This window comes from Astatotilapia calliptera, chromosome 6 (assembly GCF_964374335.1).
Source record: "Astatotilapia calliptera chromosome 6, fAstCal68.1, whole genome shotgun sequence".
NCBI lineage: Eukaryota > Metazoa > Chordata > Actinopteri > Cichliformes > Cichlidae > Astatotilapia > Astatotilapia calliptera.
The window spans coordinates 16,781,920-16,809,166 of NC_137427.1; the positions used below are offsets into that span (position 1 = coordinate 16,781,920).

The following is a 27,247-nucleotide window of genomic DNA, read 5'->3' on the forward strand; positions in this document are numbered from 1 at the left end:
TCAACCTACTTGCCCCCTCCATTTTGTTCCACCAAGGAAGGGACAACTGTGTGTGTGTGTGTGTGTGTGTGTGTGTGTGTGTGTGTGTGTGTGTGTGTGTGTGTGTGTGTGTGTGTGTGTGTGCTGGAAGGACGGGAGACCTATGAGTATAGGTCCTATATATGCTCACCCTGAAGCATCAACAACATAAAAAACGCAGGCAAAACCCTCCAACACCTGCGCATTTACCTGACGTAGTATTCATATTATTAGTTGTTCCTGCATGCATTTGTATATGAAGGAGCTCTTCTCCTTTATTCAACCTTTCCTCAGCTGTTCGTTCATTCTGACCTTGAGACATCCCAGTGAGATATATGGAACTTCACATGCATCAGTATCATTAGTATCTTTTTTTTCTCCTTAGATGCTTATCTATCTGCAGCATGATTTCAGTGATATGCACGGAGACAGCCGTATTTGCAAACACATGTCTACACACATGCACGGGCCACCTTTTTGTCTTGTACAGCCTTATTAATCAGTGTCAAATTAAATCAGGGTCATGGGGTGTGAAGGTTGGGGGGCATAATAAGCTCATCAGGCCAGTGAGAAGGTGCTTACCGCTGCTGTGTTGACTGTCATCTCAGGTAATTATTGCAACATCCACAACTATGCTGTCCAGTCTCTATGATTTCTCCATTGTCACTCCATTAGGAACTTACCGAGACAACCTGCAGTCGGGTTGACTCACTCCAAAGCAAGCCGATATGAAGCTGATAAACTGTGGTGGGAGTTTATTGCAGGGACTAATATGGTGTATTTATTAGAACACATCCTAAAGCTTGAGATGAAAAAGGATGGCAAACAAGAAATGGCTTTCATAACACAAGAGAAGGTGGAAAAAACGCTGTCTATCATCCCATGTGTTAGGGTAAGCAAACTGTCTATTGTGAGTATGCTGTCGTTATATCATAAAGCGCGTAGCAGGCAGGGAATTTATGTGTTAACAATAAAGATTCATTCATCAAAAAATATCATATTAGGAAACTTGCAAGATGTCCAACTGATGAACACCCTGTTGTCATTTAAGCCATTTTTATTTGATAGCATCTCAGTCTTTTTCATATATTGGGTTTGATGATATTTCTCTTGAGAGTGAGCTAAAGAAAAAAACTGGACTTTGAAGAAACTTTATGATGACCTTGGTCTTTGTATGTGGGGGGGAAGGGACTATAATAACAGATTTGAACATCTCATTCCTTTTTTGTCTGTGTTTCTCTCTCAGCTGTCTACCACTGCAGAGTTTCTTATAGGAGGACATCATTTTCTCTTTTTTAGTGGGTTTGGCTTTTCTTGCGTTAAGAAACTGAACAAGATCAAATTACACTGATTCTGTGGTAAAAGCAGAAATAAATAGGCTGGTTAAGTTTGATATTTTCATATAAAAATTGTAGAGCTTTATTTCTCATGTTCAGATTGAATTTCAAATATAGTTTGGAAATTCATATTTGGTTTATGTTAAGTGTAAAGTTACATTTTATTGCAGTCTTAAAGGGATTAAACTGTAAATGTAGCATGTGTAAGTGTGGTCATCACATAGTACTTACAGCTAGCTGTGAGTCATTGTGTCTACAGTTAGCTGGTGTTTGGAGGAGCGATGTTCCTTTATCTTTGCAATGCTTCCTGTACCGCCGCTGCCACATAACCACATGCAGATCATTTACACCTGCATGCTGAACAGCTTGCTAGGTGTTCTGATAAATAAATGCTGCTCTAAACATTTTCTCGTCCACAGAAGTTGTTTTTTTCAAAACCATTTCTGGCGTACGCAAATGTTGCTTTGCAGAGCCGTGTCGTCAACTTTTGTGATTCGGTTGCAGGTAAGGTTAGTTTCAGATGATTTTTCCATGTAGGCTGTCTTTGTGCATCATTGCTGTGCACGATATGTTGAAGCGGCACTGCCAGTCCTGTCTCAGCTAAAGCTTCCTGTGGATTCTCTGCAGTTTTTAGCTTTGACTTTCTGCCCAGCAGGCAGAAAGTCAAACTTATCTGAAGTTTGACTTGGTCTTCTAGACCATTCCATGACTGCAACACTGTGCACCCTCTTAAGCTTCAATATTCTCACAAAGGCTACAACATTTCAATAAACAGGCTCTATTGTGTCTGATAGTGTGCAATTTCTTCCCCCTTTGTGCCTTTAGCACCTATTTTTTTTCTTGACAACTCCAAATGTACCCACTGTTTTTTTTTAAAGACAATTTTTGAAGAGTGCCACTTTCAAGATGGAAGTGCTTTAAATTTCTTTTGATAGACTCACTCGGCTTTACATCATTTAATTTTCATGTTCCAATTAGTTGTTTAGAGGATCCCATGGCTGTTGAGTGTTAGCATACGGTTAAAGAGTATCAGGCTCTGAATTGTCATCTGTTGACAATTCTTAATGAATTCTTAATTCTTCAGCTGCCTGGCAACTTCTGAAAAGTCAACTGAGGTCAAACTAGTTAATCACACTGCAACAATAATTGTTTTTTAGCCCATGAAATTGTCACAAAATGTGCATTAAGAATACTGTTTTTTGGGGTGCCTAAACTTTTCCATTCAACAAGGTGTATTGTAACAAATGTGTATGTACACTGTATGTAAGCATGGATGTGCCCTGTGTCGATATAATGTGGGCATCTATTTAAAAGGCAGTTTAGAAGACATATAGATCCTGATGCCATCCATTTTTCAGTTTCCATTGTGCTTCCATCAGACAAAGATTTGAAATGATACACTTTGACTTTCCAGCACCCAAGACGAAAGAGAACCAACCTCCCATTGTTATCTCTCTTCTTTTATTCCTCCCTCAGTGGTCAAAAGAAGGGAGGTAATTCCAGCCAGGTCCTACTTAACACCTTCAATTTGTCTTTTGCTTCCCACACCCTTGCACTCCCTCCTCCTTCTCATCCTCCTCCTCATCCTTTCCTCTCTCCACTTCACTCCCCCCCCCCCCTTCCATGTCTCTCCATCTATCTTTCGATCTCTATCCCTCGCCTTCTCTCTCACTCTGTCTCTTTCCCTCATTCCCAGTGATGGCTTTCCCTCTCTCAAGGTGATGGAGGCGGGTGTGTATAGGTCTCAGAGAGCACGCCTCAGGGATTATACAGCCCGCTCGCATGAAAGATTCATGATGCTCAGGAGTGTCGGTGTGTGTGTGTGTGTGTGTGTGTGTGTCGCTCACGCTCAGGCACTGACTGGAAAAAGGGAACATGGAGAGACAGAGAAAAAAGGAAAGGAGGTGGGGGATGGAGGGTACAGAGTGTGAGACAAATTGATGGTGCACACCAGGGCTAACTCTCCAGGCTGTGATTATACTGCTGGCTTCTTTGTACACACTTTTGGATGCCATCTTAGTCAGGTCTGTCTTACAGATGAAAAAGTTTTGAACAGAAATAAACTGCATTGACTGGACTGGTGGAAAATACCCAAACATGAGCTACATGAATGAATTTTCAACAGGAGAAACGTGATTGGAATAAAACCCTATCACAGTCAGTGCCGATGTGAATACATGTAATAACTGTCTAAAAATGAGACCTTATCCAAAATGCTATTTGTTTGAATGGACCGAGAGAGAGCTGCGCGATGCACTATCAATTAAGAAGCAGCCATAGTCAGAAAGTGCATTAACTGGATTATTATAAACTAAGAAACAGGTATTATCTATTCATTATGTATTCAAAAACATATTTACATAAATCCATGAAAAGTCTAGTGTTTCATCCAAGAATTAAATATTCTCTAGACAACTGAACAATTAGTAGACAGAAATGAATATTTTTCAAACCAATTCAGTACCTGGCAATGCAAAAGTCATCATTTTATACAATAAATCTCATCAACGCCTGATGATTTCGTATGATGTGGAATCTGCTTACCTTTTTTTGGACCTACTGACTTATTTGATAGCCCATGCCTATTGAACAAGATCCTACCCAGCCTAATAAGAAAAAATTTGGGCCCAATCTAGCTTTAAAGTCATCAGTCAGGTCTTGGACTGAACCAGTAAAGACATCTGATGTACATTTTTACAAAGATCTGCCATGTGGTGCACACAGACAGATAAAAAGACCTGTACATCAAATGCCAAGTTTCCTTTTCACAGAGCTGTACAGGTGCTCAGTCTGAAAATAGCACTGTGGTAAAAAGCAAGCATTTTGTTTGTGTAGTTGTACTGTTACAAGTTCTCATGAGATGAAATGCAATCTGGAGGTTCAGTTTGACCCATACATCCACAAGAACACTAAAATAGGTTTATAATACAATGGAAAAAGAAATGGCTTCCAAGAAAAAACACCTAGAAGAGCCCTGTGCATCGGGACTCCCCACTGTGCCAACCCACAGGTTTCACAGAAACGAATGAACAGGCTATGTTTCAAGCAAGTAAAGCTGATCTGAACAAAGCTCACACAGAGACCGACACGAATACATATTGTGTACTGTCCAGAGGATAAGTGTTGACAATATATTATATGTAGTGAGGATTTCTATAGATGGGGCAAAAGGAGATTAGTAATACAAAACTGGAAGAAAAAGCTGGGAAATTATCAGGTTAATCGGGGACTAACAAAAAACGAACAACTGATAGAGTTGGGGAGTTGAGTAGAAGGAAAACTAACTTTTTCACTGCCCTCCTCATGTCTCAGCCTTCGTCTTTCTCTCTTCCTCTCTTTGTATGTACATGGCTCCCTTCTTGTCAGGTTCATGCCAGGAAAGGCCGTCTGGCACAATAAGTAGCATTTGCTATGAGCGTCTCTGCCAGAGGAAGTGTGTCAGTGCCAAGTGTCTATTGGTGTAGGACAACTCTATTCATATGCCTTCACCTTGGCAGTCTTTCTGTGAACGGAGAGAGGGGAGGAAGTGGTGGTTGTGTGGAGGTGAGCATGTGTGAGAAATGTGAATGTGTTTATCTAAACCTCTTTCGGTGGCCTAATGGCCCTTTCCCGGCCTGTTCTCTCTCCCTCTCGCCAGCGTCTTCAAACACATTGCATTATTGCCACTTTTGATTGCATTTCAGATTAGAGAGTGCTGGTGGCGAGCACATAAGAGTCAAACAGAGGGAAAGAGAAATGGTGGCAGAGAGAAAGAGATGGATGAGGACCAGAATGAGAGAGCCCGAAGAGAGGCGGGACAGAACGAGGGTGGGGAGGGAAAAAAGAGATAGACGGACAGACGGCGAGGATGAGAGAGAGAGATAGAGCTTAAATGAGGGACAGAGAGGAAAGTGGAAACAGGAAAAACAGAGGAAACTCTGGAGGAGCATATTATATGGCCCTTACCCCCCTCTGGTAAAGCAGCAAATGGGAGCGGCTGAGTACCCACTATTCCAGTGACCTTGGAGGTCAGTTGGAGGAAAGCAGCATTAATCAAACTGACGCCCAGGCTCAGGCGGATGATAGCAGGCAGCAATGCTCACAACAACTATGCACACATACACATTCAGCCGACTGCCATCCCCAGCACCCCCACCACACCATCCCTGCTTATATACACATCTACCTCCCTCCACATTTATTTGTATTTTTCCTCTCATTCTTTCTTCTCTTTGCATTATACCCTCTTTTCTTTCGCCTCTCTTTCCCTCCCATAATCCATTTCTCTCCTCCTTCTTCTTTGTATGCCCTAAACTCCCTCCGGATCTCCAGCTACACACAGTGAATTAACCCATCTCCACCCTGTGTTAATGGACTTCTAAATATCAGCTCTTGCCTGTAGATATGCCACCAACATTTACATTGGTTCTGGGATTAAGTCAGTTGCCTTCTGGCCACTCGCAGACATATAGATATCAATTTGCTTGTGTTGCTCATTGGTACATATTCCATGTAAATGGCTGGTGGGGTGTCAAATATGCATATTCTTCTCTGTGTCTGGAAATGTAATGTTTGTATAGAGGTGTGGGGAAAATGATATCCAGTGCCAGACCTGTATATGTATATCCATATGGGCTTTATTCTGCCCTTTTCCATAATGTCAAACACGCATGTAAATACAGAAACAGTCATTCATATAATATTACATTGACAAGCAAGTCAGTTATTTTTTAATTTTTTTTTAATTGCAACATGTTTGCAATCATAACAAGATGAGGGCAGCAATGGGTAGATCGCCCTCTCCCCTTCCTGTAGCTGGGGATAGATACAGCTACATTAGGACCCTTTCACTCTTTATACTGTGCAATAAAAGCCAGCCAGAAAAGTATAATCAACAAGCGCGTACGTGTGGTGTTTCTGCGTGTCAGTCAGTACAAACCAGTCAATACACCCAGGGCCCTGCTAAAAAAGATGCGTGCACGTTTGTTGTTGTGTATGGGAGAGAAAAGTGTGTGCGCACGTGTTTGCGTTGAGAGCTGGGGGTTGGTTAGAGGAGTCTGGGTTAATCTGTGACCGCTTGTCTGTGCCGATGATAGTATTGATCTGATGAAGATCATCTGAAGGTCAGGATATGTTGTCTTTGTTCAGGGGGCGCCTTGATCGTGAGGCGCTGGCTGTCTTTTCGCTGTCTGTATAACTGCTTATAATACTTCATTTTTTAGTAGACATTTTTTAAATACAAAGTGAAAAGTGAAGAAAAATAAATTTCCAGCTTTGGGCCAATACTAGTATGAGATTAAGTGGAAAACGTGCTTGTATCGGTGTTTTGACAGCATTATTATGATCAGTAGATTACACAGGCTGAAAAGCAAATATTGTTATGTTGGCATTTTGTGATTGACACTTCTACTACTTTCCCTTTCTGTGGGTCATTATCATCATTTCAGAATGATGAAACAGAAACTAGGCTTGTTAGTACTTAATTATTCATTTGAATCCATAAAGGCAATCAATTAAGCTTAAGTGTGCAATAAATCTGATTAACCAGTCAGTTCCCAAAACACCATAAAATCCATGCAGGTCTTATATGCTGGTAATGAGTTTGCAAGAAGGGAGGGGGAAGGGGCTAATAAGTGAGAGTGCTCACCCACAAACACACACACACAAACCTTGGTGCGCAAAACACAATTGTGCTTGATGCATTTTTTTTTTCGGGTGATAATTTGATGTATTAGCTTTTGGGGATGAAAGATAAGCAGGGCTTAATGTATGCTAATATTAAGGTCTGCAGCTTGTAACAAAATAAAGCAAGGTCATCAGAAAACGGCGCATGTGTAATTAATAGATGAATTCATTACAAAAACAATGACTCAGTTTAGAAACACTCATTAACAAGATAAGGCATTTGAAATGGAAATACAAATGTTAACGGTAATGTGTTGACAATCAGAGCGGCTAAATTCAACCTTGAAACGTTTTTAATGCAGTCCGTGCCCATTCGATTGGGCGAATGTGCTGCCCTCTTTTCTGCCACTGCTGTATCATTCCTTATTATTCTCTGACATACTTGCTTGCTGATGCTCTCCCTCCCTCCCTTTTATCCCAGCCTTCATCTATCCTTCTCTCCCTCCCTCCCTCTTTTGCTGGCCTTTACCTGCTCGCTTGTCTCGGGGGAAATTACCACAGCTCAGAAACGCTGTCCTACTGCCTGCACTGCAACGCTCTGCTCTGCTGTGCTCTGCCTCCCTCCCTCCACGCATACAGCACACATATGGACACATGCAAATGCATACACACACACATGCACCGCAGACACACAGTCAAATACAGGCGTGCACTTAAAAGCACCAGCACATACACACAAAGACTGCATAACCCCTTTCCCACCCCAAGCATAAACCCTTTACCAGATGCTGCTTTCTGTTTATTCTTGCTATTATGCTACCCAAAGCAGTACACGGGTACAGAGCAGTACAGAGGATTAGAGACACTTGCTGCCAGTGCTTAGACTGAATTTGTGTGTCTTCATGAACTTCATACATGCTGTATGTGGCTACAGCTAAAAAGAGCACGACTTTTGTACATCAGACCTCTTCTTACACTAATTCGCTCTTTAGTCTTAATGAAAGTTAATGAAAAGGATCCCTCCTCCTCTTCTCCTGCACTAGCATGCCTTTAGCTACTAGCAGTCTTCCTTATCTCCCAATGCAATGCTGCAGACCTTGGAGATGAGCAATGAGCAACTCAGCAGGGTTTTCCCACTCTGTGCGTGTATTTAATGGATAGGCACTTCAATCAGCACTGCTAATCAGAGTGAGAAAAGCTTCCCATGAATGTTTCAGTTCAACCACAAAGCAACCCACTTGCAAATTTCGCCTTGAAGTGGCAGAACTGGAGGAGTCACTGTGCAACATTCTTCTTTTATGGGCAGTTAGGAGATGGTCTCTTCCTGTCAGAATTATCATCATGACGGCCCTTTTGCATATGTCAAGTCATGCCTTTGGAAATGTCACTTTGAGAGAAGCGACAGTAGCTCGCTGTCTGCATTTTGATTACTCACATACATAGAGTCCAGACTGATGCAGAGGATTGTGTATTCATAATCAATACCAAAATACTGACATCACCAAGTCATCAGTTACCCCACATCATACACCAAACTGTAAATCTCTTTTTCTGCATTATGTAGTGAGTGAGGTTTTAACACCGAGACCTGCTTTTGGACTTGGTAAATCCTCAGATCATGTTTAGCTAATTCCACAAAATGAAAGCTCTTGGTAGTACCTTTGAAGAGGTGCTTTGTATTTTTGAGTAAGGCAAAGAAACATAGACTGTAAGTGCTATGAATTCATTTAATGATCCCATAAATCTACCTGATCTTTCATAAACTAGATTTTGATCTCAGAAGGAAAAATACAGTTCGGGATTCTGGTTATGTAATTTGTCTGATGCGCCTGCGTTTTAATAATGTGTGTGTGCGCATATTAAAGTCTCAAGTCTCAAGTAGGAGATACTTTGTCTCGATAAGACGTAGCCAGAGAGCACGTGCATTAAATTTGCATGTCGCCTTGTAACATACAAGTGTGTATGCGTGCTTGTGACGTGAGTAAGTGTGCGCGGTAAGCATAGGAATTTGTGGTTTGGTGTATACACATGCATACTTGGGTGAATATGCACTCGTGTGTGTGTGTGTGTGCGCGTGTGGCAGACTCTGGCAGCAGGCTTGAAATTAAAACCTTATGCGGAACAGAGCTCGTGATTGAACTGGAATTAAAACAAAAGGCAGAAGAGCACGGAGTAAAAAAAAAAAAAGAAACGGAGAGAGGAGAAGGAGATGGCGAGAGCAGCAGGAGGAGGAGAGGTGTATTGTCTAAGAAGAGAAGAAGTGAGCGATTGCCACCACTGCAGTACTACAGCTCGTCTGGGTTGTTTCTTATCAGAATGTCAGGCAGACCTTTCCCATTGACTCGCTTCTGTCAGCAGTCTTCTTAAATGTGAAAGCAATTAGGGAAATTGGCGAAGTCAAAGAAACATCTCAAAGACACCTAAAAGAATAGCTGTGATGAGTTGGAGAGCGCATGTGGAACAGGGAGGGATGAGCGCACACTCACATAAAATACATGTGAATGTCTGCACTCAAGGAAAGACACACTCCCTGTCTTTTTTTTTCTTAATGCACATACACCTGAGTAGCTCTTGCCTTTGATGGCTGAGATCGTGTCGAACCACAGTTTTCGTCTCAAGTCTGACCTGTCCTTTGTGCTGCATGCATTTCTGTGTCTCTTTGATATCTCCTAAGTAATGCACTTTAGTTTTCTTGACCTAATAAATCACTGAATTGACGCTTCAAGTAAGCGTATTATATTAATTCAGGGACAAAATGATTACTAGGAACACAGCTTATTCAAATGGCACACATTACAAGCGAATTCCTGCATTTTCCCTTTTAATAGCCTGCACTACACTTGCCTTAAGGCGTTTCTGAAGGCATTCCCCTCTGCTCTCACCTCTCTTAACCCCTGAGCATGGAGCATCTGCTTTCTCCATTCAGTTGGAGCTTGCTGATTTAATAGCTCTGGGCATATTGCCTTGAAAAGGAGGAAGAAAAAAAACTTTTGGCCAGGGCCCCTGGCTTTCTCATTAGTAGTCTCTCCCTGCGATGTATAGGAGCATTCTCACTGGTCAGCCCTCCTCTTTGTGGAACACAGTCTTGACCTGTTCCCACCACACATTGTCTGTGTGTGTGTGTGTGTGTGCATGGAGCGGTCATTTCCATGAGAAAGGAGTGCAAAGAATGGACAGGGGCTGCGTTTTCTTTCTGTGAGATGGCTGCAGACGCGACTGAGGGTGCACAAGGGCGACCTCATCCATCATGTTGTGAATAGCCTAAAATTATCACCCAGTGTTTCTGGACATCATGTGATGAAGAGATTCTTGACAAAGGTCATCTTGGGTAAGAGCAACCCGGGGCTGGCTCTCTGACCCCAGTTTTTGGGGGGTTTATTTTCACTTGCTTAAATAAAGTTCACAGTGTAACTGCCAGTTGCTTATGGAATTTATACACATTTACCATTTTAGTTATGCATCACATAATGTATTGTACTAGATAAAATATGAAATCTTATGTAAAATATGTGGCCCTTTAAACAAAAACTATAGGTTAAAAGGAGGCTAAAATGATTACACATGGTTACTAACAAAAGTAGGTTTGCAACTATGAACATTGTCTTTGCTATTATATTGAGTAATTTGATCCATTCTTAAAATTAACTGATTGGAGCAACTTTAAGACTTAAATAGCTAATCTGCTGGGTATATAATTCAAAATGCCTATACTTTCTTCATGTATGTTCTTTCCACAGCATGACATGTCTCACATTTGTTTCTTTTTTAAGCACACAGTGCTTGCTGCACGCTTCAGCAATTACCCTGGACATATGAGCTGGCTGCCTCTGTCCCTTTTTTGTTTTGTTTTTTTCCTGGTTGTCCGTCGCATGGTTGTATTAAAAAGGTCCATCCTCGGTGGCCAGTCGGGAGGTTTGAAGACCGGAGGAAGGCGGGGCGAGTGGGCGGGGTTAGTGTTTTGGTTGGTCGGGAGTGACGTATCCGGAGCGACTTCCTGGTCTGTCTGCTCCCTGGGAGGAGGAGACGGAGACTGCAGTGTTGTTAGTTTGAACAAAATGGCTGCGAGACCACTGTCAAGGAGAGCTCACTGAACGCCTACCATGAGTGTCCGCTCCGCCGTCTGGATCAACACAGAATGTATTTCCCCGGAGTCGCTACTCATTTTGCATTTGCGGTAGCCAGTCCGTCGCTAGTCGTCCAACCGACGACTTAAACAACAACAACAAAAATCTTTTGCACTTTAAAACAAGTTGGGTGGCTGGCTGACGGCCGTCGGCTTGCTCAGCGAGAAGTCATCGGCGATTTTTTTTTTTTAACGAAAACTGCCTGATTTCTCTGGTTTGCAAAACCTTGCAACGGTCGACGACTTACGACGCCAACCAGCTAACGTTAGCTTACATAATTTAGCTGCTTTTAAAAGTCATTTTAATCGTGTTCGTATTTTTTTTGTTTTTGTTATTAGTGGTGCTTCGTCCGCTTCCCCGCCCCCTCCCCCCGTTAAATCGTGACGTTTTAACAAATTGTTTTTTGGTAAAAATAATTTCACAGCGTATGTGTTTTGGGTTTTATTTTTTAATCTTTTTTCTTCTTGCTCAAAGCATAAATTACCGTACTTGCTGTGTATATATCTGGCTGAGTAGCCGTTGTTTACCTCGGTATCTTGTCACCAAGCTGCTACAGCAGCAGTCGGCTTATCTACCAAGTCTGACTTTAATTACGACTAAATCTCTGCTCCATCTCTTTACGGGTAACTTTAGAAAAGACATCGGAGAATGCTTTTATGCATTTCCCCCCCCTGCCATGCATCGACTCTTAACTGAAAGCTGCCAAAGCTGTGATTAAAGCAAGGTAAGTTTATACATTTAATTTATTTATATATATTTTTAGATTCTTGGCAAACTGATGAATAATGTTAATCAACGTTTGGCAATCAAAAATTGTAGCGGCAGCCGAAAAATGAAAATCGCCGTGTTCCTCTATAATTAAGCTAAAGTATATCACTCAGCTCTAGTCTCATTGACATACAGACTAAGCCCGGTTAACAACAGCGGTAATGCCCCGGCAAACGCTCAAGTACTACATCATTAAAACATCCATTAACAGTTTACTAAGCGTGTTTGTTTTGCCCAGATTTCTGCTCACATTGTTTATGCAGGGCATTCTTCGGCAAAGGAAAACACTGATTGAGCCGAGGTATTCTTAGATGTGCCTTTAGACACGGGTTTGATGACTAATTTTAGTGTATTTATTTGAAGGGTCTTGAATATGTTGGGAACTTTTGTGTTATATCATAGCCCTTTTATGATTGGCTGAGTGCGCTGGAGCACACTATGTACATGTGAGTGTGTAATGTGATGGTTTCTTGGAGCCACTGGGAGAATTGCTTTGCCTTTTCCAATGTCTGTGTGGTTATTAGAAGGTAATGGGGCGCTAATTTTATAGTTATAGTTTGATTGCAGATAGCACAGAGTTGCATTAGGGCTGTAACACCTTTTTATATTTTCGTTAAATGTTTTAATTCGTGCCTATCCGATGTAGTTACACTTTTCTTAAATGTGGCAAAGGCACAGTCCCATTTGTTCCCAATTTTCGCTACGCTTCGGTCTGTGGTTCAACTGTATCACATTATGTATCTTGTACACCATTGTACATTCCACTACACTAATTCTTAGTACATTATTAAACATAGCTGTCCTGTCTCTCTTCCCTCCTTTCCTCCACACCCCTCCTTCCCAACTCGGATTGAACTGTCGCTTTCCATTGCTTCCCCCCCTCGTGCATCCTGTCCCCAGGCGCTGGAGTATAGCTTTTAATATCTCCACCGCGTGTCTTAATTGAAGTACATAATTTCCTGTTCAATTTCAAACCCCCTTTTCCTCCACCCCTCCTCTGACATCTCTGTCACCACTGTCTTATCTCTACCGTCACACATCAGTGAGGTGATGAAATGAAAAATGTGCCCAAGCTGTAGTGGCACACCGTACATTTGCAGTCAGATGGGGATGGTTTATTTTTGTGTATGATGGATATATGCACTGTCTGTGAATGTAAATATTTTTGTGGCATATTCAGCCAGTGTCTGCACATGTGCAATGCCTTTCATTTTTTTGGCCATGGGACTGTGTGACTATTTATGTCTAGCTCAATACCTTTGCCATTAAGTAATGCCCTCCAGTTGTTAATCAGGACTTGAGTGCACCCTAGACGGCCAGCTGACAGACGGGCACAAACACACAGCCCTTTTTTGCCCAGAGCTAAGGGTCCTTCAAGGCTGATGAGCATGCAGTAAGGGGATAGCTCTGAAAAGATGTTTTGGGGGGTGTCCAAAATGAGTGGAAAGAATAGGATGCTCTTCACCGTGGAACAAAAAGGAGGAGGGAGTTTAGTTTTTCTTAAATACCATGCAATTACCTTTACCATTACCAGACACAACTGTAACTAGCACTTAAACCACAGCAAGTGGTTTAAGGCACTAGGGTAAATTTTGGGATTGCACATGGACCTTAGATCACCATTGAGGGGGTCACTCCTTAGGCAGTGCATGTTATGCTGCAATGAAGGTGCAGGTTTTCTGCCAGAAGCAGTCAGGAGCAGTGTGGAGTATCTGGGGGTGTAGCACTGATTTTTGCATGCCACTGTCCACTGTACTGTGATACTGAGGGAGCAGTGCAGTAGTCTCTGTGTACATGCAACTCTAGCAACTGTTGCTAATGAAAGCAGACAGAGAGAGACACTCTGGGGAGTTTATTCCCTACTTCCAGCACGAAGGGAAAGTACTATACCAACAGTATCGAAACATGTATCGAAATACGCTTAATGTCATTCACCTGCAGCAGTAAATTAGGTAGTCTGCCCTGCTGGAATTAGTCAACATAAGCAAAACATTATAAGTTGAACTGCCGATGGGAAAACAGTGTTAAAGATTTGCTTGGTTCCTTTTTACTTTTAACTTTAAAAAAAAAAAAACTTCAATTCATTTGAACTGTATTTATGTGTGGAAAGTGGTTAGCCCACTGTCACTGTTAATGTAACAGTTGTAGTATAAAAATAACCTAAATGTATTAAATATGCAGAAAGTGTGGCATAAATATTGGTATATGTCCTATTGTCATTAAAACATTTCTGAATTAAATTAGCTCGGTCTTGTGACGTTTACCTTAGTCCCAAAATGCAAAAGGATTCAAAATGAGAAATTTCATCTCACAGAGGCTCAGACTCAATGAATTGTATTACTTCTTTTGCCTTTTTGGCAGCATTGCAGGCAGGAAACACATTACCCATGTTGGCTCTGGATCTAACCAGGCTTTAGGCTGTTGGCATCTAGACACTGTTTTGATTAGAGTGTATTGTAACAATGCCGGGAGGACAAATCTTGGCAGTAACTCCATCTGCAGCCCCTTATCACTAAAGGGGCAGGATCATTTATTTGAAAGGAAACCCAAGTTGCTTATCCTTAGTTGACCCTTTGCAGACAAAACATGAACACCAGTGTAAGTTACTATCATTAGCCTTGTTTCCACTGCAGGGCCAAGTGTAAATATACTGTATCCACCATGCATTTTTCTGTACAGTGGTAAAATAGTTTATTTTCCTTGTCAGATATTTTGTTGTGGCCCTGGTGAAGCCCCCTGTAGTTGGACTTGTGTGTTGCTTCTGTTGTCAGTCCTCTCCCCCTGTCATTGACCCTATCCCAGGCTTTAGTGTGGTAGTTACTGAGCCTGTGATTATGAGGCTTTTCAAACAACTGGCACAGTCGCGATAGATAACGCGCTTAACACCGCCGCAGGGTGCTCCTCAAGTAAGGGTACATTGACAGTAGAATCAGCTGGATTGAATAGGGGGCTGCCAAAAGCCATTAACCTCTTCCTCTGCTCACTGTATTGCTATTTTAATGTCAAGGGGGGCAGGATCTAGATTTACCAAGCAATGGTGTTTGGTTTAGCCATTGTACCAAATGAGTAGTGTTTATGTGGGCACACCCCTAAGGGGGGAGTGTGTCTGTACTTTGTGTTTGCAGTTGTAATAACAGAGCACCAGAAAGTCATAAATGGTTACAGTGTCCTTCGATGGATGTAAACTAGAAAACAAAGCTTTTTAGGTTACATCCATCCATCGTGTAGACCAGGCTTTACTGTTGTTTTGGTATAAGATGGTGATCTCATGTTATGATAGATGTGATCTCCACGTCTTACACTCTCATACCCATATCTGGCATTTCTTGTGAATTTGCAAAAATTGAAGATGCACTCTAAATAGGCATGGATGAAATTAGTTTAAGTTGTGAGTAAAAGGTGGCAGTTTAAGGAATCTTCTTGTGATTAGTAGCCACACATACAAACTAAAGGGAGGTGGATGTGTAATTGTCCTCCTTATCTAACTTCTGTGCCAATTGAGGGGGCAGGGGCTTTAGGGGCCCACCAAGGGTAAGCTAGGACTGGGTGGAAGCAGGGGGATGGGGGAAGCGAAGCTGAAACCCATCGAGCTGCTGCCTGAGAGTCTTGGCAGGGATCCAGGGGAATGTTCAATGTGCCGAGGTTTGGTTGAGGCCCCGGTCCCTCCCTCTACTTCATGTTAGCTAATTGGAGAGACGTGGACAGAAGGAGATTGGCATCAGATAGAAACTGACAGAGAATATGCAGGACAAGCAACCATATAATATTCCCATTTCCTGCTCAAAATCAACAGACATCCTTCCTCATTATGTAACAGGACTTGGTCCCTACAGCACTAACAAAGCTTTCAGTTATGGCAGTGTAAATCGCACTAGCATGCACTAGCTCTCCCTTCACTGGGGTCATGGCTTTGGTTGATAATCCACGTCAATTCTTACCCCTGAACACAAACTTGAATATAATCAATGAACTTTATCCGTCTGCTTTTACTTTTATTGATGTATGGATGTAAAGTGGTTTTCACAGCTCAATTTGCACTTCAATACATGACAAATTATAACAATAGGAAATAAAAATAAATCATGTTTGTTGGTGGCAAATCAGGTCACCTTACAACACAAAAACAACAAGAACAGTATTAAAAGGTAGGAAGAATAAAAACATATAAAACAAGATAATAGCTGATATGCAAATTAGCATAGTACAGTAGGCACAAACCATTGAAGGCAGCAGGAATGTCATTTTGCAAGTATTTTTCATATTTAAATATCTTTATTAGTAGTTTTCTCAGTTTTTTCTCAACCAATAGCTGCAAGACATTTCTGAGGATTGTTATTGGCCACATAGACCTAGGGTGGGTATTTATTCTTATTAGATCAGTTAAGCCAATTTTTACTTTAAATTTAAAAAAAAAAAAGGTCTAATGTTTCATTTCACTTTGATAGATGTAGGATTTTTTTTGTGTCAGAATATCTGTATCTCATCTGCTGTCCAAACAGAAGGAGCTGTTGTGGCTTTTTCTGCCATTCTTTTCCTCTAGGCATTGTTCCTGCATCTCTTTGCAGGCTTGCTTCTCACTTTCAGAGACTGACTGATTGCTTATACTGCTGGCAGTCAGTAAATTGCTGATGGGACATTGTGTATGCCCGTGTGCTTAAATATCAATCTTTTCTGAGTAGAACTTTGTCTTTTCAGCCTTGGGTGTGTGATCATTTGGTGGAAAGTAGGGAAATTTTGGTTAGTCCTCACTTCCTGATATACCTTCAAAGGACTCTTTGATGGTTAAGTCTCAGTTTATGACTCAGGTTAGAATAACATTTAGGTGTGGGTAAGGTAGCCAGATGTACTAGCTGACAGAGACAAGTGCCACTGGCAATGGTAGAATTGCTGGTACGCCGACAGTGCAGTCAAGCTATAGAAAGCACTCAAAAATAAACACATACACCAACACATTCAGCTTGACAGCTTCTTCTTGAATTCACTAAGCTTTAGCAGTGGCGATGGCAAGGACCAGGCTTTGCTTAGTCTTGTGTATTGTGCTGTTTTTCAGTTTAATGAGCTGCCACTGTGTTAAAGTTTCATATCTGCTTGGCAGAGGCAGCAGCCAAGACTGTGAGAGAGAATTTTCTGGAAGCAAACCTCAAAGCTGTTATTTATAGTACAACTGACTCCTAATATGTGGTTGTTTGACATTTCTTCCTCCCCAGTATTCCCCCCGCCGAACCAAAACACTGCTCTTCAGGGGCCATCTCTTCTTTACAGGTTTTACCAACATACAATATGTATTCCACAATTCACTGAGCAAGCCTAGTCTAATAGCAATAAAGTGCACTGTATGTTTTCATAGACCATTTTGACCACCGGCTGTAAGCAAAGCCGACATGCACTGTATGCACAGGATGCTTACAAACCGAGCACTCACTGAGACTGAAGGATAGAAAACACAAGAAGATTGTTATTAGCACTTACCAACCGTGGAATTTACAGGCTTGTTTTCCCCAAGCTGTTCAGGTTGAGAAAACACAAATGCACTCCCACACACATTTGTGGAGATTAGTTGGGGTGTGTTGCAGTATTAGCAGGTATTGAGGAATTATTCCCCAGGTAAAGGCTGCCTAAAATGTTCCATGTAATAAGGCTCTGGAGAGTCTCATAGCTTCCATAATACGACAGGAATGGGTGGTTTTCTGAATGGCAGCGGTGGCAGATTTACCACAATCTGTGGTCATGAGTCTTGACTCTGTTATTCTCCCCCTGCCCCAAGAGAGGAAACTCCTCTTCCTACTCTTGTGTTTGTGGTGTTGTCTGTAGCCATTCCAAACATGATTCTCCATGTTTTGATTGCTCTTCTTTTTCTTTTGAAGTCCTGTGTCTCCCTTTCATTGTAACGCAGAGAATAACATTAGCACAGTTATCCTCCATTTTTCCCATTCTCTACCAGCCTTGCATTATCTTTTGCCCTCAACCTTATTTTTGCTGTCTGGTTCTTTTGACACTAGTGATCAAGGTGTACGAATATTTCAGCCCCCCCCCCCCCCCCCCTCAAACTCCACCCCTGTCCTCCAGTCTCTCCTTGGTCTGCCAGCCTCAATAGAGCTTCATTTAGTTTTGTTTCCAACTCCTCTCCAGTGAGGATTCTTTTGGTCTTTGCCCTTTTCCAGCAGTATTTTTTCTTTCTCTGTGTGCCCTGTCTAGTTCTCTGGCGGCTGTCGTTCTTAATTGGTATTGCTCTGCGTCTGCTTTCATCCTCCGCCTGCTCCCTCCCTTTCCTCCATCCCTCCTCCCTCTTTTCTGCATCCCTGGCGGAAGAAGACAGGCATCAGACTGTCTGGTCCCGTGTGTGTGTCTGTGCTTTTATGCATGGTTGGTGTGTGTGTAGTGAGTTTCTAACCTCTTTCCTGTATAATAGCATGTTTCTTGTCATGTCTCCTCCTCTGTAACTTATCCCCACATATAGAGATATTAAGCAGTTGTATTTAGCATAGTAAGAAAGGGGGATCCTGCTTGGATATGAAATCATGAGTTTCCAGTGGTCAGTTTGGTCAGTAGTCAGTTATAATAGTTATAATACACAATTGAGCTCTGCAGTTACAACATGGAGACACATTAATTTTTATTTTTTTGTTGGGTTAAATGCACCTTTGCATTGATTTTTGTCTTTTTATCTGCAAATCTCCATATGTCATTTAACCATATCTTTTTAAGGGGAAGAATATGAGCTGATTGCTGGTTATTGGCTGTGGTGTTGCAAGTCCCTTTAATTTAAGAGAACCTTAAGTGACACACGCTGGCTTTGTAGGTCATTAATGTCAAAATGGGAAATGTTTCCCTAATTGCAGAGTCTTACTGCCAGAGGGGGTAAACCTGATGCTGGGGAGTGTGGCAGAGAGCGATACAGCCCAGAATCACTGCTGAAGAAGTGCTGCTGTCAGCAGTACTGAGAAAGGGGGAGAGAGGCAGGTAATGCAATATGTAGGGTCAACAGAGGTCAGGATGGAAGCTAACTTTGACGATGACTACATAAGCTCAAAAGTCAACTGCCCGCTCTCTGATTTCACATTCACATGCTGTTAGGACATTACCCTAAATGATATTACAGAGTGTGACACATAGGAAATCAGGATAATAACTTTGTTGTTTTAATACTTGGACCAGTTTTTGTCCAACCCTCATAGTGACAGCAATACTTGTAAACAGACACTAGTGCAATCTTTTGTGTATAAAGACTATCAGGAGGAGCTGTAGTAGAAGAGACTCTGTCACTAGCAAATGAAAGGAAAACAAAAATAGTTTCTGTCACCTAAAACTCCTTTGTCCATTTCTTTCCTCCAGTCGCTCCAATTTGTTCCATCGGCAAAGCTTTTCATTCACTTTTTTCCTATTCCTATTCTAGATGTTTATAGCAGTGCAGCATTTTCTATTATTTTCTTGTTAGGTGGCCAGAAAGAGACTTAATACTATACTTAATAATGGTCTCAAATACGGAAGAGAATTAATAAAGAGTAAGATCACTTCACACTGTTGTCAAAATAGAATTTTTTTTGTTGCACATTTATTTGAAGTGGTTTCAGTGGTCATTTTTCACAGTATCGATGCAGCATTATCAACATCACGAAAAAGGAATAGAATATCATTAATCTATTGGTATTGTGTCAAATGTAGAAATCCCAGTATTGAAATTTCTAACTTTCCCACTCCTATCCACAGTGCACATATTCCATACCGTTATCTGTATGCACACTGGATCACACAATCACATCCACACATAATGGAACCCCTATTTATTCCCCGAGGGCAGCGTTCAGTGGGGCTGTTTGATATAACGATATATATCGGATGACAATATAAAAACATCTATCGTTTCATTTTATGCTATCGTTTGTTTCGTGGTGTGGCAAAATAAACTGTTTACGGTAATATTTTTTCATCGTTTTGATGGTCACTGTAGTGGCTATATTAATTTCTTAAAGTACTCTCTTTCTCTTATATGTAAATAACCACACTACTGACGGACAAGCGCCTGTTTTTATGCGTTGTCATTAGCAACAACGACGGTAACACCATCGCGTGTCCGCTTGTTTATGTTCCACATAAACCTTTCACAATAAAGCTCAAGATCCTGTTGAGACTTTTCAAAATAAACAGAATCACGTGAAAGAGCAGATTATTAACGGATTAGAAGTAAAAAAGAGCCGCCAGGTGCTAAAAAATAAACCTTAGACTCAAACGTTAGAACAGGCTTTTACCCGCAGCACGCCGTGTAATAAATACAAAGAAAACGGCGGCCGTTACAACTTATGTCTAAAAATGTATAGTTTCACGCATTAGTTAAAACAGTCGACTCCAGGTAAAGGACGCGCAGCTGGAAACACTTCACGCAAGTCGAGCTGCCCGAGATTCACAGAATTTACAGAAAATGTTAAATTTTTGTGATTTATATCGTTATCGGGACGATAGAATTCTTATATCGGGATATGAGATTTTGGTCATATCGCACAGCCCTAGCGTTCAGTGAGCTGTTGAGATAGCACAATGAAAAATGGGATTGTGTTGAGTGTATGCGTGAATGTAAGGGAGAAAGGAAGAACAATGAAGCAGGAAAAGGAACAAGGAAGCTAAAATAATTTCCCCCAGGGATCAATAAAGGATTCTGATTCTGAAAAAAAAAAATACAGTTGGAGGAGCAGTAATGCAAGATCTGTATGTTTGCCCAAACCCCTTTATATGATTCCTCTTCCGTTGCTGCCATAGAGACATTACTGCACCATCAGACTGTCTCATTGAAGCCTCTCCTGTCTTTGTGATTGACAGCTCCCTCCCACTGCCAGTGGGCAACACAGTGGGAGACAGGCCTTCCATTAGTCTTCTGTTAGGAGAGTTATGATTCATTCATATATTCAGACTTTGATTCATATCCATGCTTGTGTAGGCACTTTTTATATTTAGTGTTTTGTTCAGTTGTGGTCGATAACACACATTTATCAACATTGGGATTTTAACTAATGATTTTTCATCATATTGATTATTATTGTGCTAATTGTTTCACTAAACCAGATATAATGTCAGTCTTATGTATGTATGTGAAAAAATGCTTTATTCCCTTCACTGAATATGACACATGCATTGATGTCCATTGCACTTGGTGAAGCCTAAAAGCATGCACACAGTCACTGCCTGTGTTCTAGCTCATGCCTTTAATAGTTTCCAGGAGCTGTCACTAAAGCTGAGCCAAAGCAAATGGAGACTGAAATGAAGTACTTAGTTTCCCCTGAGCCCTTAGGCTAGCTATCTAGCTAGTTTGGAACCACACTCCCACTAAAAGGAGATCTTCGTTAGAAGAACTCGTGCTTTATTTTGTCTGTTGGCCTTCATGTTTTATTCCTTTTGCTCCTTTAAATCCTTTCCTCTTTTTTCCCCTTGACTCGTTTGTTGTTTTTAAGCCTTCTTGTTCACACTCACTTCATCTCCCCCTCTGTCCCTTTCCTTTTTGTACTCGAGTAGTCCTCCTCTTTCACCTTCTACATTTTAGTTTCTGATCATGAGGGAAAGTGTTTATCACAAGTTCCTGGATTGATTTTTTTGTATGCAGTGATGCTTGTAGATGGAAATGTTGTTGTTGTTTTTTTACGTTCTCTGAGTGCACTTTGGCCCTGACTTACAAATGGCTCATAAGGAAGGTACTACAAGTTAATGTGTGCTTTTGAACATGCTTGAAATCCCCTGAAATTAAAAAAAAAAAAAAGTAACAGTAATATTGCATTACCATTTAAGTTCATTTAAAGTTTAAAAATGAACAAAACAAACATTTTACAGTGTGGGGCCAAGATGTTTCTGAATAACTCTTGATGTCCAAAGTCTACAATGCAGATCATACCAGTTATAATGTGTAGAAGTATTCCTTAATTGTGCTCTTCTTTTTTTCTTTTTTACTCATCATTCTTTCCCCTTCTTGTTGAACAGCTGAGAGAAGCTAGCAACAGAAGAAAGAGAACCATTTGATGGAAGAAAAGAAAAAGAAAAAACAAGAAGAAAAGACCAAGAAGGAAATTGCTCAGAAAAAGGTGAATATAAAACCCCTATTAAGGCTTTGCAGACATGTGAGTGCTAATCAAGTGATGCTGACTTGTCCACCATTTTTGGACATGTGACAATCATTGTGATGGTCAAGTTAATAACCGGCAAGTCAGACAGGCCTTTGGACCAGTCAGTGACCCCCTGTCACTAGGGAAACATGTATTCCCCAACCTCTTGGTAAAAACCTCCTTGTGGTTGCTAGCATATTGCTGCAGTCTTGTTTTGAGTGGAAGTGGCAGCCTTGTAGCCTGACCAGCTACTCTCTGAGCTGTGCTGAAACCGTAAAAGTGTGATGCACAATGGAAATTTACAGTTTGCCCTCACAATAAAAGTTGCACACTTTGAAACATGTTGGCTGCAACGCCGAAGTACAGCTTTTACTGTGAAGATGAACCCTCTCCATTTCTGGTATATAAAGTACTTCCACTTCTAGCTGGCAAGTATTTGCAGACGAACATGAAAAACTCTAGGCAACCGTGGCCATCTGTGAGCAACCAAAGTACCACCTTAGTTATGACTGATTTCACCAAGCAACAGCCCAAACATCCAGCGACCTAACAAACAGTGATTGTATCATGTCCGATATGTCTCGCACAGTGTGCGCATGACGTCACGTGAGAAACCTCAGTGCTATCCATTACACACACTTTTCTGTTATTAAAATAGATAGGATACTAGCCTTCACTTAAGTTGCCCCTGTGCATGGAGTGGTTTTATTGTAAGTGCTTAATGGTTGATTTGTTGAAATGTAGGCAGCAAATTTCCATTAAAGGACCAAATGGCTACTTCTGTTCACTGATGTCTTGAAACGATAGGCTCACTTTATTCGGTAGCACTAGTCGTTTGATTTATTTGTGAACATCATACTTAAACTATTCATTTCCTAAATCAGTTTCTCTTCTCCTCTGCAGGCTGCTGATCAGAAACCCAAAGGTGAGTGTCATGAGCAGACAAACTACACCCTCTCATATACTTCATTTTCTAACACTACATTCCAGCCACTGATGTACATTAATCAGCTCTGATTAATACATAAAGGCACACACATTATTTATGCATTATACACACGTAGCATTTAGCATTCTTGTACACAGATGGACACACACATTTTGCACATGCATGCACAATTGTGCTGTTTGACTCGGCACACACACATGCAGACGCTCATTAGAGCAAATACAGGGGCGTTTTAATGCAGAGTGACGCTCAGTATGCCAGGAGCACCAGGCAGTGAGGCGTGAGGGGACCCAGACAGCTCACTGAGTGTGCTGTAGGTAAAGCGATGGGGGGATGGGCTATAGAAAGAAGGGAGAGGATGAGTGGGATAAAAGAAGCAAATGGTGTTCAGCTGAAATGCAAAACTAAAGGAACAGTGTCCTCATATCCCCTCTGCAATTTCTTAAGATGTTAAAATAGTTTCTCAGCGTTCTTGTTCCTGTAACAAGTTTGTAATTTGGATTGTTTAAGTAAGACATGTATAACAATCTGTACAGCCAATAGATTTGCATGCTTTTGTTTTATAAATAGATTTCTAAATAGAGTTCTACTTTAATGCAGTAGCTTACATCCACATGCATACCGGTATAAAATGAAATATGGAAGCGTTGTGTCCCAGCTGTCTGCATTAAAAGGAATGAACAATTGTTAGTTAAGAACATCTAAAATGCTCCATTGCCTCCATAATTTGCGATCTGCTTTCAAACCTGAATTTTCATACATCATGGACGAGGATAATTATCAAGCACACCCTCCCGCTTTGTTGTCACTTAGCAACACAGTGAGGTTATTCCTGTGTTGACACTTAAAAAAATGCTGTTAATGCTAAATACCTAAACTAAAGGTTTCTGTTAATGCATGGTAGTGTTGGATTGAAGATGGCAGAAGATTTCATCCTGTCTGGGTTTTTTTCTTAGTGTGTCTCTTAGCACCTGCACTTTGCCAGTTTGAGCAGCAGTTTGGCCATCTGGGTGAAACTGTGAGGCTTTAACAAAGGTCACCACAGCTTGCCTTGGACTCTGACCTGCCTATTTAATTACCCTCCCTGTGTTTCACTGCACTGTCTGTGAGTTTGACCTATTAACCAAGTTTCAAAGCTGCCTACAAAGCTGAATGCATCCAATTTCAATAAGCATTTAATGCCACTGTTCTTCTGCTTCAGTGAGAGATTAAAATATCAGACTCCTCTAGGGCTACAATTCAATTCAACATTTGTATGACTTCTGCTTGCATAGTACTCAAATGGGGGCTTGTCACAAATATTAACAAAGAACATCAGGAGTGAAGAGGCACATTTTATAGTGGGTTTTCTTTTTTGTACACAGGACATATTCACTGAGATCTTTTCCAGAAACAGTTTGTACTAATATACGTTACTTTCACACATGTATGCTGGCATTTACAACAGAAAATGTATGTTTTGGTCACTGATGACGCATTAAAGGCAAGCAGGACTGCTGCACGTTTATTTGTTTTCTCAAACTTTACCAATGATCCGCATAATGCATTAGACAAGGAGCATGGAAAAGATTATGTTGTTAGGCTGTAGCCGTCCACCTAACCACAGGATGTGGCCAACAATACGTGTCACATGCTGTTTTGTGTTGTGAAAGCCTGCATTGTTTCTTTGTGCATCTTCCTATTTGTCTTCAGAGATCTTGTATTTAAATATGAGGCAATACCTTTTGACCAGTAATGTGTTTTGGCCCTGCAAATCTGCAGCTGTTGCTTTTTTTTTTTTTTTTTTTTTATTAAAAACCAAACCCTCCAATTTAGTGCACTGAAAGTAATTAGATGCATTATATACATGAGCAGAAATGTGCTATAGCCACCGGTGGTGCTCTGAAAAGCATGTTTTACAGCCATCTTCACTGTGCTGCTCAGTTCAGGAGCCCTTTTTACTAACTTGCTTTAAAATGTAGGCACTATATATAAAGCACATCCTGCTACACTGATGTTTCCATTGTTAGATTTGAAAGCCAGTGTGCCAAATAAATGTCTAAATAATGAAAAGCATAGCACAGTCTTCATATTTTCTTGCTGCGCTGTATGAACTGTGTATGTTGGATGTGTGATGCAGCAATTGAAATGCCAAGAAGGGAAGGGGGGAAAACTCTTTTTAGGAGAGAAACCCATGGATTAGGGCACAGTTACGAAGGGAAAAAAGGGAGCGAGAGAGAAGAAATAGGAAGTGTAACGAGCTGTTTTGGTTCCACATAAAAGCAAAAATGAAGAAAGGAAAAGAGGAAGGGAAGTAATGAAGCAGCGAGCAGCAGACAAGTGCCAAAAATGACCGTCAAGAGTCAATGACGACACTAATATAGCAGAGGACTAATGACATGGAGATTTATTTTATGGTGTGTTTAATGAGAGATAGAGAGGGAAAAGGACATGGGATGAGAAACTGATTGCGTTTATGTAGTGGGTAGTCATGCAAACAGACAGATAAAGAAAGTAGGTGAAAGAAGACTAATCGAGAAATCAGGACTTCTGTGAGTTTGCTTATAACCTCCCATCTGCAATAGCTTTTAAAAGGAACGTGGCATCGACTAGAATGAGATGGGTTTTCATGCATGACACTAAATAATAGAGGTGTAAGTGTGTGTGTGTCTGCTCGCGTGTATGCACGCAAGACCGGGGAAATCGGTATGCGGTAGTGATTTGTGTCTTTCCATCCATATCAGTGCATTCTGTCTTCCTTATACACTTTCAGAAATTCATAGTCACATACACACTACCACTCCCCACCCTCTCTGCCTTTTGCTGCTTTCCTCTCTGCAGGCCTCCCTGGTCCCAGGCATTTCAATTTGTTTGCGGTAATCGATCTCGGCCTGGCGCGTTCATATGTATGAAAATGAGATAAAGCTTCGGCGCACTGGAATTAACTTCTCTGCCCCCTATTAGGCATGGAGCTTCACAGAATGCAAGGTTCCAGGAGGCAGTGTCCCATTGCCCCAACCCACCCCCACTCCCTCCTACACACACACACACACACACACACACACACACACACACACACACACGCACAGACAGGCTGGACCTCTGCCTATACAGAGCCTTTCCATCCTCCCCCCTCTTGGTCCCCCAGTACCTCGGAGACGCTGATTATTCACCCCCAGCACAAACGCACCTTCATCACAATCTTTGCTCCTGCTGCAATCACAATCAGTCGATTTGATTGCTACACATATCTACTAACCTTGACAAAAGCATGTGCACATACACAGAGACACAGGGTACGTAGTGAGTTTGATACCCACAGCCATCAAAACGTGCTCATTGCAGCGACTTGGAGCCTTTCAATATGTTTTCAGTGAAGGAAGCTTACATTGTTTAACTGCAAAACTGCCAAGATAATAATGTCCTTGCCAAGATTGCTCTTAGCATGCACAAACACATGTGCGGACATACAAATATGATTGAATTTGTAAGAAAACATGGCCCAAACAGGAAGTTAGACAAACAGAACTCAAAAATACAAAACAAAAAAAAATTAGAAAACTACATTTAGAAACAAAAAGCCACAAGGAACACCACGCTGTGTCTCTTACATTCCTACTCTCCGATAATCAGAAAATCTGCAGTCTCTGTTTCTCCTGCTTGTGTGCTTTTCCCTGATGAAAGGTTGGAAATTTAATGTGCTGTCTGTCAGTACCTCGTTCCTCACTCTCCTCTTTGACCATGCTGTTACTTCCGCCTGTTTCATTACCCTCTACGTGTCCCAGCGACCGCATCCGAGGAGAAACATATTTACACGGTGTCACCATGGTGGTAACAGCATTATGTTTTCAAAGTGGCAACAGACACACATAAACACAAGTGTGTCCTTTTAATACCGCATTGGATTCATTCGCAATTTCACATGCTATTAATTGCGTCAACACAGCTCAAATGGAATTTCATGAATTGCAATCTAATTAGAGGCTAATTTACTTTAACATTTGGGCTGCTTTTTTTCCGCTGTTAAACACATTTCTAAACACTGAATGAATTAATAGTGAATAGCTTGTGAATTACGTCCTGTGGATTTATGACTGCCAAGCATAATTGTTTTTCCTTTACCCCCTGTGTGCTCACCCCACATGAATGTCAAGTGTTAGGGGAAAGTGAGGGATGTAGGAATGGACCAAGGGAAGCGATAAAGGAAAACAAGGGGGACGCTCAGACTTAAACAATGCTCTCCTCCCTCCGTATTCATGTTGTATGATCACTCACAAGCTGCTGACAAGAGAGCCTCACATACCTCCCCCATCACCTTGTTCTCCCCCACCGGAGAGCTGCTTTATGTCAAATACCAGGCAGATTAATAGGATGTATCGAGAAGGA

The 27,247-nt window shown here is 41.4% G+C and overlaps 1 protein-coding gene across 7 annotated transcripts in view; it reads left to right on the top strand.

The window, feature by feature from the left end:
• Positions 1-1,823: 1,823 nt before the first annotated feature.
• Positions 1,824-27,247, top strand: part of tnrc6c2 (trinucleotide repeat containing adaptor 6C2) — a 63,751-nt gene continuing 38,327 nt past the window's right edge. Inside the window, exons 1-4 of one of the 7 annotated variants that reach the window (XM_080302822.1) lie at positions 10,638-11,096; positions 11,717-11,807; positions 21,812-21,912; positions 22,837-22,858. In XM_080302822.1, the coding sequence (XP_080158948.1) occupies positions 21,850-21,912; positions 22,837-22,858 (85 nt within the window). In that variant the 5' untranslated portion in view covers positions 10,638-11,096; positions 11,717-11,807; positions 21,812-21,849. Of the gene's footprint in view, positions 1,860-10,637; positions 11,808-18,671; positions 18,812-21,811; positions 21,913-22,836; positions 22,859-27,247 lie in introns of those variants that run through there. The other 6 variants (XM_080302827.1, XM_080302821.1, XM_026170582.2 and 3 more) reach the window with 6 other exon arrangements.